Source organism: Mytilus trossulus, chromosome 6 (assembly GCF_036588685.1).
Source record: "Mytilus trossulus isolate FHL-02 chromosome 6, PNRI_Mtr1.1.1.hap1, whole genome shotgun sequence".
Classification (NCBI taxonomy): domain Eukaryota; kingdom Metazoa; phylum Mollusca; class Bivalvia; order Mytilida; family Mytilidae; genus Mytilus; species Mytilus trossulus.
Window position 1 is genome coordinate 28,399,311 of NC_086378.1, and position 16,041 is coordinate 28,415,351.

General features: G+C 31.9%; 1 protein-coding gene across 1 annotated transcript in view; it reads left to right on the top strand.

Moving 5' to 3' along the window:
- The window catches only part of LOC134721051 (uncharacterized), a 111,988-nt gene that overhangs the window by 34,732 nt on the left and 61,215 nt on the right, over window positions 1-16,041 (top strand). The window contains exon 6 of the mRNA XM_063583753.1: window positions 14,106-14,227. Coding sequence (XP_063439823.1) covers window positions 14,106-14,227 — 122 coding nt within the window. The remainder of the gene's footprint in view (window positions 1-14,105; window positions 14,228-16,041) is intronic.

A 16,041-nucleotide genomic window follows, 5' to 3' on the forward strand; every position in this document is an offset into this window, starting at 1 on the left:
GAGAAAAGTTAAGAAAAACTTTCAAGGATTTGTACGACTTTTAATGTGGTTAAAATTTGATAAATCAGGATTTTTGCTTTTGTTGGTAATGTTTCCTATTATCGTTATTTACCAATTTGGCAAGAATTGGGACTTCCTGATTACCGTGTGTTTTGTTCCCTCCCCTCCCTCATTACTTAATGTTACATCACATGTGTATAACATATATCAGCCTCTAATTGAAGGCTTTGTTTATGTTTTTAATCAGTAATGTGTTTTTCTTATGTCTATTATCTATTGCTGGTATAGACAAGTGCAGAAGAAAAAGTAACCAAGGTTAATTTTGCAATTGAGACTTTTTGCCATGTAAGTATGTAAGTACCAACTGTACTGAGTTTAACATTTATATCAGAATTAGTAGTGAATATGATGCTACACACTAAGCATTTCAATTTAAAGGATTTCTATATTTTTGTTATCTTAATTTGAGGATCCTTAATTCTCCCATGACACAGTTGTTCCATTGAAGAAATTTGTCAAAGGTTTTAATTGGTTCCCTCTCTAGTTGTCATAGGCAATTCATTTCCCATGATGAGACAAGAGGCTAAAAGATTGGAACAGTCTGATCATGGATTCCCAAGAAACTTCATTTAGAATAAATTAGGGTTCTGACTACTTTTTTCAAGTTCAATTTTGAAAAATACTCGAAAGATTTGATACATAATTTAACAAAATCTTAAGTGTTGATACAATTTATTGAAATAATATGATTTAATTGAAATCGAGGAGTTGATATGATTTAGTGGAATCGTTGATATCAAGATTCTTATAAAGTTGTACGAGGAAAATATATTAGCTCACACAGATATTTGCTGAAGCTAACAAACTTTGAAATTATATTCATTGGTGGTACACTCAGTATTGTTAATCAATTAACTTGTGTATTCTATTAAGAAGCAGAATAAATATTTTCTGACTTTGAAACGATAATCAATTATGAAGGCATAAAAATTCTTAATTTCTTGAGAATATTCAAGGTCAAAAAGAAGATATGTGGAAACATGTGACCTGATTTGTCTTTTCTGAGTAGGTCACTAACCTCTAGATTTCTTTGAGAGTTTTACCCTGAGGTAGTTCTTCTTGCCAATATACAAATGACATAAAATTATGGAGGCTTATACAATTTATACACAACTAATAATAGTGTGCATGATAAATGTTCAAGACTTTGCTAAAGTTTATTGTTTTTCCTGACAAATGTTTCTCCTAGCATTCTGATCATGATAGATTGAGCAGACGGTCCAATCGGAAAGGCAATTTGATACATCCATCAATAGTATTTCTTACTGGAAATTTTATTTTGTATCAAGTTTGAAACATGAATTTCAGATTTTATCTTTGCTGTCCAAAGTTCCTGTTTCAAAAAAAACCTTACTGGAAATTTTATTTTGTATTCAGCATGAAGCATAACTTTCGTAATTTATCTTTGCTGTCCAAAGTACCTGTTGACCTGAGATAATTACCTGTATAAATTTACCTGTAATGACAAAAAGGTCAGGTGTTTCATGATACCTAATGACAAAGATATTGACATAGTAGAAACAAAACAAATAACTACTTTATAGACATCTTTTATGTTCTCTACTTATGTAAAGTGTACTGATCTATTAACAGTCATTCACTTACTTTCTTCTATTGTTCAACTCCGTTCTGGGAGGATATAAGCTAAAAGAAAACCCAGTCAATATCCAGATGTACGTTTACAATAGATTTTAATCTGCATCAAATGAAAACAGAGGTGAATTTAGGCAGGATTATGTAGGTTGGTAAAGTTAAACATTCTGTTAAAAGTTTGTGTGTACACACAGAATGCATGATAATAAAATACTTAGAAGTTAGTTCTAATTGACCAGTAAATTGACTCTTTAGAAAGACTGGTTAAAACCTATTTCCTTGAACTGGCAGATATCAGCTGTTATAATTATCCTCAAGGGGAAAACTATATTGGTCATTTTACTGGCATAAGTTTGGAGGAAAATTAAAATCGACTTCAGTCAGAATAGAACAATGGGACTTTAATGTGGTGAAGTCTAGGAGACACATTGTGTTGATACACACAAGAAGACCCCTTGATATCTGGAGCCATTTAAATATCTACTGACCAAAGAAGCTATTATCATTACAGTTGTATATCAGTCTATATGCCAAGTTCTCAAGTAGTTCTAATCAGATGCAAACAAGCCTAATACTTGTGTTACATTGAATTTAGGATCATCTCGGGTTTTATCTTACAATTAACTTGAAATGATCAGGTGTAACTCCACTATACTTTAATGCCAGTAGCCATACAGTGTTTTAATGTTACGCTCTATTGATCAGCACTGTTCTACCAGTTCGATACATGATCTCTTAGTGAAGTGTTGTGTCCAATTCTGATATAAAAAGAAGTTTACAATTATTGATTCCATATTGGAGGCCTGTGTATAAAACCTGTTGCCGTGTTACGGGATTAAAATATGTGTAATAGTTAACAAATACAATTTTATTGGGAAAAAATACACTACTTAATATTATAACTTGAACCACACAATGGATGCATAGAGATGGAGACTGATTAAAATTGAGATATTTTCTTAAGATATCAGCGTTTGTTTAAACGTTGCATTGAACCTATCACAGTTAATTGCACAGTTCCGATAGAATTTACTGTTGAACATGGAGAATTTGTTGATGAAATATTTATTATGTGTTATAATGTAGAGTTCCAATACTTGTTCAGGGAAAGTTAGATATTTTATGGATTAATTTAAACGTTCACAGTGTTGAGTATGAATTGAATTATTTCCAATATTTCAGAGGAAAACGAAATTTATTGCAATATATTTGTGTATATTAGTGAGATAGCTATATAGATACTGATGGGAGTACATATGTTTGTTACATAACTTGGTATTGTCTAAGATATGACATGATGTATTATATCTTTGTTAGAGTGGGACGTTCACCCAAATCATATCTCTGTTAGATAAGGATGTTCAAAGAAACATTCCAAAAAAATATTCAAGTGTTTTCAATTTGTGACTTGGACTCTATGTAAGACTGCACACCATGTCAGTTGGAGAATTACTTATAGTTTCAGAAAGTTGAAAGACATTGTATCTTCTCAATATTGTATGTGAATAAGAATCATTTGAGAGGTTTTATTTAAGTACTAAAACAGTTTCGACTTTTCGACATAACCATATGCTATCTTTAAAAATGAAGTGAAGAGTAAAATCTTAATACTAAGAAACAATACAGGATATATTAAAGTGATTATTGTTAATCATATTTGTCCATAATTTGTTGGCGATATCTATAAAAATTAATTACTGATTCATTGTGTTGTATCATGTGCAGATCAGGGGGAATAACTGTGTAATATTTCAGGAAAAGTCATCATATTTTGGAGAAAAATGATTATATAATGAGAAGAACTGTGTATTGCTTGTAGCTCTGGATAATGTGGAAACCATAACTAAAGGGAGATAATTTACACCATTATCGTGTGATTCTTTGAGATTTAATTTAATTATGTAGAGAAAAAGTGCAGGTTTTTGATGCTATAATTGTGGAATTTGATCTTAAATTTTGCTGGCTCAACAAGTATGTATTTAGGTGAATATTCCAGAAGAATTTAAGTGGAAAAAAATGTGCTAAGAAGTGGAAATTATGATTTGATATTTGTATTGATAACACTATGCAGTCAAAACAAAAGCTTCGTAGGAAATCTAGTTTGTTTGGAGAGAAAACAAAGGGTAAGTCTACATGTGATGGATGTGTACACATCAACTAAACACACAACCTTCATTTTATACACTGTATGTGTGATATGTGTGTGTTTGATGAATGGTGTGTATTATCTTCACCATGGGTTTGATTAATAAATAGAGTATTAATAATTAATCCTACCTAATAATTGGCTCAGTATATATTGTTGATAGTGTTCATGTCTGACCTTTCGTGACCCTCATATGTGTTTGTTGTTGTATGGTGTGTAATATTTTCTTCTGAAAGGCATTGGTTTAATAAGTAAATGGAATATTTAATTCTACCCAGGAATTGGCACAGTAAATTGTTGATATCTGTCTGAACTAGTAATTGTGTTCATGTCTGACCTTTCATGACCTTTGTGTGTGTTTGTTGTTCTTTGGTGTGTAGAATTATCTTCTGAAAGGCATTTGTTTCATTAGTAAATGGAATATTTAATTCGTTACAGGAATTGGCTCAGTATTTTGTTTGTATCTGTCTGATCTAGTAATGTGTTAATGTCTGACCTTCAATGACCTTTGTCCTTGACATTTATACCGGCATGTTTTTTATAATGAAAAATGACCATTCCCTGTGTAATACACACTTTTAGACAGCTTTCATTTATTAAATTCTCACATTATTCATTTCTGTTCATACATTTTTCATATGCAACTTGGAAGTTAAATATTTGACTAGATATCAATTAATGCATTTGTAATGGTACCAAAGACATGAAAGAATTGTGGTCCAAGAAAGACAAAAGAATAGATATGTGGATTTATAATCACTAAACGTAGATTTAGACCCTCATCATTGTTTTGGTTGTCTGTTTGTTTGTTGGTGTTAAACACCACCTTCAAGTATCCTGAGGCCAGTTTGTATAGATGGATGCAGAAGGTGTATTGGGAGAACCACAGACTTTTGGCAGGAAAATTGGCAATCATTGTCAATTAGGATAGAGCTGAACTCATAACCTCAGGTCATTGTGCTGTATTAATCTGGCAAATATTGTAATGTTGCATAATTCTAACACCTTAGTATCATTACATGGAACTTTAGGATTTTTTCTGAATAATAACACAAATTTGTACAGTTATCTACCCCAGAAATTCTTATTTGACAGTTCTTGTTAAAAAAGGAAGATAACTCTTATTTAATTTACTTACAAATATTTCATTATCTATAATTTTTAAAAGTTATCTTATTTTCTTTTTTTTTTTATTAAAAACAATGCCATCTCTCCCTGTTGTTATAACAGACATTGATAAAGGGGCAGCTTAAACCATTATCTTGTTAAGTAAACAGTAAAAGAAATCCTTGGTAGCACCCTCTAACTACAAAGAAAAATTATCTGTTGAAGAAATCGCCACCATGATTAATTCAATTGTTTCCCCTGCACCAAGAAAACAATCCAATATTTATTTAATTATTTATTTTTTAAAGATCATCTCGATAAAAATAGAAAAATTTCATTTATCATTTAAATCATGTGAAAAAGTTACATGTGAAAAAGTTAAAGAAACAGGATAATGTATATGTATTAGATGAATAAGTAAATAAGTAATAATCTTTGGGGTTCCCTAAGGGAGAAAATAATTGACGTGTTACCTGTTTAACAAATATGTCATTTATACCTGTGCATAAAATCTGTACAGGAAGTTGTTAAATCCTCCCTGATATCCTGACTAGTAAGTGATAGGGATGAAAGATGTGTATCTCATAGGCTACTATTACAACAATTGAATATAAACTTCACAAGAAGGTAAGGGGTGGGGGTGTAACCAAAGTACAAATTGCCCTGCAGAGACAGGTTTTTCAGTTTGTAAACAAACATGATTCATATTTTAAAAACTTATCATTTGTGTTTTTTTAATGAATATTTAATATAAAAAATATACATTGTTGATTAAAGAGAGATGTTTTCTTGGAATATTAAAATATGACACAGAGTGTTAAATGTGTAATAATTAAATATTTGGACAATAGGATAGGAGAATCTGGACAGTCATTCAATTTTCTCTCTTTTCAGACTAGTAAGAAAAAAAATGTTGATTGAAAATCTTACAATCATAACAATAATGGGTCAAGTTGTTTTGTTAACAAAATTATTAGATAATTATTGGTGTTAAAGACATTTATTATGACACTTTCAAATTATTTGTAAAAATAAGTAATTCCTGGTATAGTATAAACATTTGTACTCTATGTTTTGAAGTTGTCACATACATGTACCTACGTGAATGTTTACCATATATACATTGGATGGGGGACCATGTGACAGTTTGTGTAGTATCTGAGATCCATATAGTTTTTGGCAGACGACTGATCAAGCTGAATGGCCCATTAACTATACTTTAAGCCAATTTGACAAGAACTGTTTGTTATAATAGTAAAAGATATCAGTCTGGTCATTCTGAAATTCACAGAACCCCTCATTTTTATGTTGTGGTCCGAGTTACTCAGTCTGCCACTTTCTATGTTGTGGTCCGAGTGGCTCAGTCTGCCACTTTCTATGTTGTGGTCTGAGTGGCTCAGTCTGCCACTTTCTATGTTGTGGTCCGAGTGGCTCAGTCTGCCACTTTCTATGTTGTGGTCTGAGTGGCTCAGTCTGCCACTTTCTATGTTGTGGTCTGAGTGGCTCAGTCTGCCACTTTCTATGTTGTGGTCAGAGTTCTCAGTCTGCCACTTTCTATGTTGTGTTTATTAGAGACAAGTCAAACAAGCATGCATTATATAATGATCATGAATTTCCAAGTAACTGTCATGAAAGATTTCTTAAACATGTGTAAATCATAGAAACCAAAAAATGTGCCATACTCTAAGGTAGTTATAGAGCTAAAAATAAAATATGATTGACAAAAATATAAACACATGGATGTTGACAATGACTAAGATTCAGTGAGATTCTGAATAAGGCTTTGCTCACTGTTGAAGGCCGTACGGTGACCTATAATTGTTAATGTTTGCGTCATTTTGGTCTTTTGTGGATAGTTGTCTCATTGGCAACCATACCACATCTTCTTTTTTATAAGGACTTATATATATTGATAAATACTTTGGGGGAGTGTTTGTTATGAATATACTATCAGTTAGTGTTTGTGAAGAATATTTTCTGATGAATATACTATAACTATCAGACTGTTTTTGAGATGACTATACTATCAGGGGGTGTTTATTCATGTCTTGATACTAGTAATCCTCTCAAGGTATACACTTATCTAAAAGTCCTGATAGTTATATAATTTGATAGTATTTTTATCTCTGACTGATAGTATTATTATACTTAAAACAAGGTGTCAATGATATCACTTCCTGTCACAAGTTTAGACTTTCAGACAACAATGCTGAGAAAAAAATCCCACAATGAAGCTACTATCAGCAACCCTCCCTAATAATGCTAATAGTTAACATGGTTAAGGACATTGATTGTGAAAAGTCACACTTAAAAAGTCTTATATACTTTGACTGCATATAATTTTACCACATTATATGTTCATTTTACAATCCTTAGTTCATTTGGTTGTTAATCTCCACAAGAGACAAAAACACAGAAATTAACAACTATAGGTAACTGTATGGCTTTCAACAATGAGCAAAGCCCATACTGCCCCCCCTTTTCCCACACAAGAGACATTAAGGTCTCTCTGGGTACCATACCTTTCTCCCCAAATAAAAATTGGCTGCCATTATAGTCAAAGAGTGCAGAGGGAGGCATTAAATACTAACTGTCAATCAACCCATACCTTTTGAAATAATAAGGTGTACAACACAAATCTTTTATTGACCCAATGTTTCATAACAGTTATAAATGGCAGAGAATGAGAAACTAAGAAAAGATCATCATTTACTATATCATTGAACAACCTTCACACAACTTATCTGTTTGATAAGCAATTATATATTATTATGACCAACACCCTAGTGAAGTAATTACTGATGAAGAATGACCTTAGACATGAACCAGATGCTAGCCTAGCACCTTGACTTGTTCAATAAAACAATGTAATAATTTCTATAGAAAATCCTCCTATTAGATACAGGATATGCCATGTATATAACAAAAACAATGTTTACACTGCATAAAACCTTGAATACAAGCCAAATCCTGCTCACTTATCAACATGTATCATCTTCTAAATATTCTCTGGCTTAAAGAATGGTGTGGATTTACAGTTTTCTTCTGTCTTCATACACTATATATAAGCTTAAGATATGTTGTTGGTAAATACAAATATCAGCTTTATATTTGTTTGTTTATGATGGACCATGATTAGATGGGTGTTATATTGACAATGAACATTGAACGATTGTGTATCCACATTCAAGTTTAAACCCTACCATATTCTATAGATGTCTGTCCCCAGTTAGGAACCTGTATTTTAGTGGTTGTTTTTTGTGGCTATATATTATGTGTTTTTTCGTTTATTGTTTTGAACATAAATCTGGTCTTTAGTTTTCTCTTTGAAAGTTGTCTCATTGGCAATCATACCACATCTTCTATCTGTTTTGTGTATATATCAATCCAATGTCAATAATCAGCTTCCTACATGTAGACAAACAAATGTTTTACTAATCATCACTTCTCTCCATATCTTTTTATAAAGCTTTTGCACCATGATTGCTAGGAGATAAACATTTAGGCACACTATTTTTATGCCATGTATACAGAACTGTACTATAACTGTGCATCTAGGATAAGTTTTATGCTAAAGTCTGCAAGCTCTTTTCACAAAAATTGTAGAACTCAAATTGGTAGTAATTATACGGAATTTGTATGACTTGCAAGTACTTTTACTGTATGATTTTTTGTGAAATGCACAGAAAAATGAGGATATCTTCCTGGTGACATAAACCCATTATAAGAAACTCTTTGAACCCAATGAAATATTTGTATTTTTATGCTTTCAATTATATTTTTTGAAGTGGTTATGGTAATATAGAGATGAATTAATAATTGTTGTGATTGGAAAGTACATACTTGATCAGGCTTTGGAGGGGAAGTGATTAACCATAAAGAAAAGTGCAGTTGTTTGATGGGTTATATGAGAGATGACTGGGAGATGAACATACAAACAGCTACAGTACAATCATACTTAACAGAAATATAATAACTGTGGATTTATTATTATTTGTTTGATACCAATTTTCTTGGGTTTCGTGGGTACAAGGGAACTGGTATTCAAATGATCAATGAATTACATGGTTTGTATGCAGAGTTTGGCAAAACCATGGAATCAGATATCCTTGAAAAATGCAAGTTTTCCTCAATCTGCAAAAATTGATTCTCACAAAAATAAATGAATTCATAGTTACAGTGGCTGTAATATTTACAGAAAGTCTTATAGGACCCTCCAAAAAGGGGGATACACATGTGTTGAGAGCAGAACTTAGCCCCTTACACTTCTATTGTCTGACTACTTGAAAGTAATGACAAAGCTTTTAAAAACCTGCATATCTATAAGTAGGTACTTCGTTGTCCTTTATGCACTGAACATTTTGGATACTTATATTAACATTATCAATAATAGATTTAAGCAGGAAGTGAATTTCCATTTTCAGAAAATGAACAGGGTTTGTTACCTGAAATTTTGTGATCACCTGAAAGGGTATCATGGTGGGATATACACATTTGGTAAGGGAGATATTGACAACTGTCTTACAATGGAAGGCTTAACAAGCTTGAAAACAAGTTCCTAACATCTTCTCTATAAATCTATAAATACCTGTACCAACTCATGAACATGATCATTGTTTTTCCAAGAGTTCCATTGCCATTTGTTTTTTGTCTGTTTTTATTGACTCAACCTTTTTTGTGTTAACCTTGGAGTTTTGTTACTACTTTATTATTGATTAGGCCTATACCTGTTCAATGTTATCAAAATTAAAACATTCTGTTTTATAGGTCAAATAAACTTCCTTGTTAACAATGACCTAGTTTTGCTCTCGATGGAATGTTCAGACAATGGTGTCCGTTTTCACAATGAACTATAACGGACTACTTTTCCTTAAACTACTGTTGTAGGCCAAAATGTTTATTATGATTACACTGTATATTTTCACTCAGTTTGTGGGTACTTGGAATTTGTTTCCTGTTTCGTGATCACAATAGAAGAAAAAAAATATTAACCGAAATGATGAATAGTAACGAAAATTTTGACATCCCTCGTTTAAGAAGGACTAGGCCAATTAAAAGGAAAAGACCATCTATATTGGATATGGACTGTAAGTTAAAAATCAATCATTTTATTGGATGGTATTGTATGATTTATCAAACTTCTGTTGTACTTTGATCTTTAATGGCCCATGTAAGTATATGTAATCCATTATGGGGAAAACCCAAACTGATTCCTGTACTGAGTGATTTATTTACTCTCCGGTTTTTATATTATCTGTAACAGCTTGTCTAACTTAGCCTGTTTATAATGCACACACATGCAGTAGTTGAAAATCACATTGATTTCACACTTTATACCAGATTTTGTCCTTCTCAGTCAGTGTTTACTAATCCCTGTGTTAGTTACTTCCTCACCTAAAATTGTTACTGTTTCCTTGTGTGAACACCTAATTGCAGGTGACTTTCAAGTTGACATAAAAACTAGCTGAACTTGCTGAAGTTTAACTTGTAATGATTCTTGTGTTTCTTCCTTGCCTTGATAAAATTTTCCTTGGTCAACACCTAATTACAGGTGACTTTCACATCCTTAACCATTCACATGAAAACTGGCTGAACCTGTGGTAGTGTTATTGCATCTTAACTTTTATGAGAAATTAATAGTTTGATGTTCTTGCTGCAACAAACATTGACAAATGTTATTCTGAAAAATTCCAAATGCTATCTCCCAAAATTTCATGCTAAGAAAACTCCCAAAGCTTCTCTGAAATTTTCATACTAAGAAAACTTCATATGATTCTCTGAAAATTTCAGACCAAGAAAACTCCAAATGGTTCTCTGAAAATTTCATACTAAGAAAACTGACCAAGGGCCTCCTAGCAAATGTTTAGTCCTGCTGATTATGTATAACATACATGTTGTTTAAAAAAACCCACAATAAATATCTAAGTTTTCAGATGTTTTACACATCCTGTGGTATATGTACAATGTACATGTATCTGGAATGTTTCAATTACTTACTTTTGAAATCATTGGCTTGTTTCTATAATAAACCTGATATATGTAATATTGCTTTTGTGATGCAGTTTGGTTGTTTTTAACTTTAGCTACATAGGCTCCTAAAACCCTGATACAGGTTGGTTTGTACCCACACAACTGGTGTGCTTGTATCAGATCAACTACTTTTAGAAAGGGCCTAGTAGTATTCTGTTCTAGCTTTAATATTTCAGACCATCATGTTACTGATGGTGTAAATAATAAATTGAATTTTTGTTAACCCAGTTTCATATATATGTATATATATCGCTCTTTATACTTCTAACAACTCATGTGAATTAGATTTTTGAAATCTCACCAGAAATGTTTAAAAATATCATATCACTCTTTCTAAAATAAAAGTTCTAATTTTACTTAATGACTTTAACTTAGTTTTATTCTAAAAATAAAGAATTGTTTTGCTATGTCTGTCAGACATAAATGACTTTAAACTTTATTGAGATAAAAGAAGAATTAGATGGCACCCACTGTCTGATTATGTAATTGTGATACTTCCTATGAGGTAAATTGTTTTCAAGTCAAATTGAGCTGCACTGTTGATGGATGAGAATATGTAAAACAATCTATAACAGCAAAGATGCAGATGTGAAGTTTTGATTCTCCATTGACCATCACCAATTCTTTCCATTGGATTTCCATTGACCATTGCCTTGACCATTACATTTCTTTCCATTGACCATTTTCTTGACCATTACATTTCTTTCCATTGGATTTCCATTGACCATTACATTTCTTTCCATCGGATTTCCATTGATCATTATCAATTCTTGCCATATGATTGCAAACAAAACAAGTGCACAGTACCAATTTTTACAAATTTTCAGACCCTTACTATAGTATTCCTAAGGTCAAGTAGATATCAAGATCTCTGTAGTACTATAATATATTTTGTGAGATTGCTGTAGCTAACATTAGAATACAGCTTGCTGTGTTCCATTCATTAAAAAGTCATTTTCACAAAATGGGGGTGGACACCACATCAGTATCTTCACTTTGTTTACTTAATTATCATGTTATAACAGTTTTGCAAGGAAGGGGTTAAACTCCTTTGAATCCTTGAGTGCAATACATCACCAGTATTAGAAATCTAATTCTAAGAAGAGACATTAATTAATTCCTAGAGTCAGATGTCATCATTATTGTTGACAAGATATTTTATGTTGCGATAAAACTACTTTTCCTGGAAGTGAAGTCCAGTTCATACAGTATAGCACTGGATATTTTCCAATAGTATCTCATTGTTCCTGTACAAACAATGTAGAGCAGTAATGATACTTCAGACATGATAACGTTGATTACATGTGTACTTGTTATACCCATTGATGTATATGTATACATATACCAGATATGGTTCAGAATTTTTGAGATACAAAGGCAGGTTTCTCAAAAGATCATTTTGTTGGTAACTTTTGTAGGGTATGAATTGTGATTTTAAATATTGTGATAATGAAAATGGACAAAATTAGTTTCAATAGATAAAGGCAGTATATTGCCTTCTTGTTTTCTTTTGATTGTTTTGTCATTGGGTTGCTGTCTTGTCGACATAGACCCCCTATCTTCCTTTTTTTTTATGACAGTGTCGAGGCTATTGTAACATAATTCATATTGAGAAGAATTCATGTATTAAATATATGCATCTTAAATTTGGTTGAACATCTAACACAAGAAACATAAACCACTGAAACCATCAATAATACAAGATTAGTCTAATGTGTTGACTTTATCTTTTATGTGGTCACAGAGCTTAGGGAATGTCTGAACCATAAACTGATCTATTATCTGTATTAGCTTTGAGTAATATGTACTATTAACTTAGAAAGTTCACATGACATCCTGGTCAAATTTTCCAAATACACTTTTTTGGATAAAATCTATATGATCAGGGTAAGTAAAGTATTAAACTGAACTTTACAGAAAATAATTCTTAACAGGATTAAGGTAATTAGGTACCATGAGGCTGCATCTCTGGAGGAAAACATCCTGTTTCATCTGGCAGGGACTTACCTTTCTGGAGCACCTGAGATCACCCCTAGTTTTTGGTGGGGTTCGTGTTGCTTACTGTGGATTCATTATTATTCGTTGGATACCAATTTTCGTGGTTTTCCTGGGTACAAGGGAACCACGAATTCAAATGTTCCACGAATATCATATTTTCAATAGGCTTTGTATACAGAGATTGGCAAAACCACGAAATTAGATATCCACGAATATGAAAGTTTTCAGCAGTCCACGAAAATTGATACCCACGAAAATAAATGAATCCACAGTATTCTTTAGTTTTCTATGTTGTGAGATGTATTCTATTGTTTGTCTGTTTGTCTTCTTTCATTTCTAGCCAGGCGTTGTCAGTTTATTTTCGATTTAGGAGTTTAACTGTCCCTCTGGTATCTTTCGTCCCTCTTATAGATTTGAGGGACAATGAAGTCTGTTTGGTGTAGATAGTAAATCAGGCAATGGCTGGTCTTTTGAATGGAAAGAAAGGATATAACTCCACTAATTCATGAAGCAAAATCCCTACACCCACTTGAAATAAAACAAAACACAGGTACAACATTTCTATTGCTGTTCTTTGTCTGAGGTTAAAGATGTCTTCAACCCAAAGCAAAAGCTCCTATCTCATTGCAAGTTGAAGAATACTAAAGCACTTGTTGAAGTATGTACAAGAAATGGCTACTGCTACATTTGTTTTATTATATACCAACCTATCAATGCTATGACTTGTCTTTTGAGATTAACTCAAGTCTGTTGCAAATGGGTGCATTTTTTCACCAGTATGTAACACAGATTGTCAGTTTCCACACCAATTGCGTTTACTGCTTCCTAATTTTTCTCTGTCAGTATATCACATCGCCATAAAATTTGGCATTTGTATAGAAATTGTGTAAGGCCCCAACAAACAAACATGGATTTCTTTGAATGGTAAATCCAAAAACTTAATGAATTCTCGTGATGGCATGTACATGTATATATATATGCAATTTACTAGTTCAACATGTTATACAAAGGATTTTGTACTTTCTAAAGATTATACTGTAAATTCTATTTCAGATTTTTATTACAGATAAAACAGATCTAAATATACTCTGTCACAATCTAATTTTAGCTGTAAAGTGATTTGATAAGCTTCCAAATTGTTGAGATTAAGTGGTTCATTCTTCTTTTTCAGCTGGTTCTTTTGTGGCCTTAACCTTACTAAATAAACCAGCAACAGGAGGGGGAGCAGTACAAGCTAGTGATCAACCACCAGGAGGTGTCTCACGGAGAGTAACAGCACCACTTCCTGTTGATGTATGTATCATTGATGCAACAGAAAATAGAAATCGGAAAGAACATTTTTGTTTTGTTTTCTTCCTTATTTGAATACCAAGAAAATATTACAAAAATAACCAAAGTTACAACAAGATATCATGTTTATGTTCTTCTGAATCTAACTGTTAAAATAAGCATACTTTGGTCAGATTTTTGAAAACATCTTAAAAAAACCCTGTGAAGAGTAGACTTAGATGTGATTTTAAGCCTGATCTATGTGTTTGTTTGAAAAACACCCCACACTGCATGTTAATGAGCCTTTATCACTTGTATTGATAGTGTATAGGGGTCTATAAAATGATGTTCCCCTGTATATATGTGTTAGGAAAATACCACAAACTCTGCATGTTAGGGGTCGATAAATGACCGGTTGTAGATGCATGTTTAAGAGCATTAAATATTTGAGCCAATGATATTAACATCCTGGAGGGGTCTAAAGATGAGCAGTTGTAAAACAAGATATCTGGTTTGAAAAAGAAAAAGAAAATTCCAGTGGCAGTTGAATTTTTGTGCCCCTTTTCTACCCAATAACAACAATAATAGAATGGACCATAATGAAATTTGACCCAATATTTTCATCAAAATGCCTTTTTTACAAGAACTAACTATAGCAGTTTCTTATGGTATTATCACAGTTTTATAGGTATACATACATAAATCAAAACCTAAATGCACTCTATAGAAATGTACTGTGCTTCATCAACATGTAATTGTGTGCCTTGTTACCAGTACAAAACATATGAAATCTATTTTAGTTCTGTTATCATGTACTTAATCAAGAAAATAAGGTTGTTGAATTCAAGCAATGTGCTGCTGTTATTTTAATAATATAAAGCGAATAGTTAGTAGTGCATGTTATGTAATACAATTTATGTATTGTTGCACACACACACACACACATATACATACACAACAACCTGAGGGACGATAATTATGATTCATTTAAATACGATTTTTTTCTGTCAATTTCTTTTTAACTGTTTAGCATATGACATTTAAAGATTTATACAATATATTTATAAACCTGTTTTATTGAAAACTAGTCTGTTTACATGGTTGTGAAATTTACTTCAATTCAAAAGATGGATTGAATTTCAACATAAAAAATATATTAGTGATTTTGTTTATGTTGTTAGATTTATAAGATAAAAATACTCCAACTGAGGATAAGCTGATTTTTATGACAGCATCGTGTCTCAAGTTTTAAAAGTTTACAATTTGACAATAAGGTGATGACATGGTTAATTTATGAAAAGAAGAGTTTATGGTGAACTTACATTTCTAACATCTAATAAATAGAACTTATTTCATTTAATTTTGTATATGCCACTGGAAAACTAAGCATGTAAGGGTGTTTTAAATAAAATTAGTAATCTTGTTTTACACCTGATTATATATTTATAGTGTATTTGCCAAAAATATGGAGGGGGAAAAGGGAGGGGGAGGTTGTTATTTTTTTCAGGCACTCCACTCCATTTAGTGTTCTCCATCTTCCTAAAGCAGAAAAATGAAAAGTTCAAACCTTACAACAAAACTAACAAATATAATTTACTTCGGTTCATCTAAATTTCATTATATAAAGTTGAGTAATTGCATATTCATATTTTATACAGTAAACAAGCAGATAAAGATTCAACTTGAATTTTAATGAATAATTTTAGTGATTTTTTATAGTATTTAATGTGTAAAATTTTAAAATTCCCACAGATTTTTCCCAAGGTAAGAAGATAACCTGCTTCCAACCAGTCTTAAACTTGATGTCTAGGGGCAATACACCAAAAAGATGAACATGT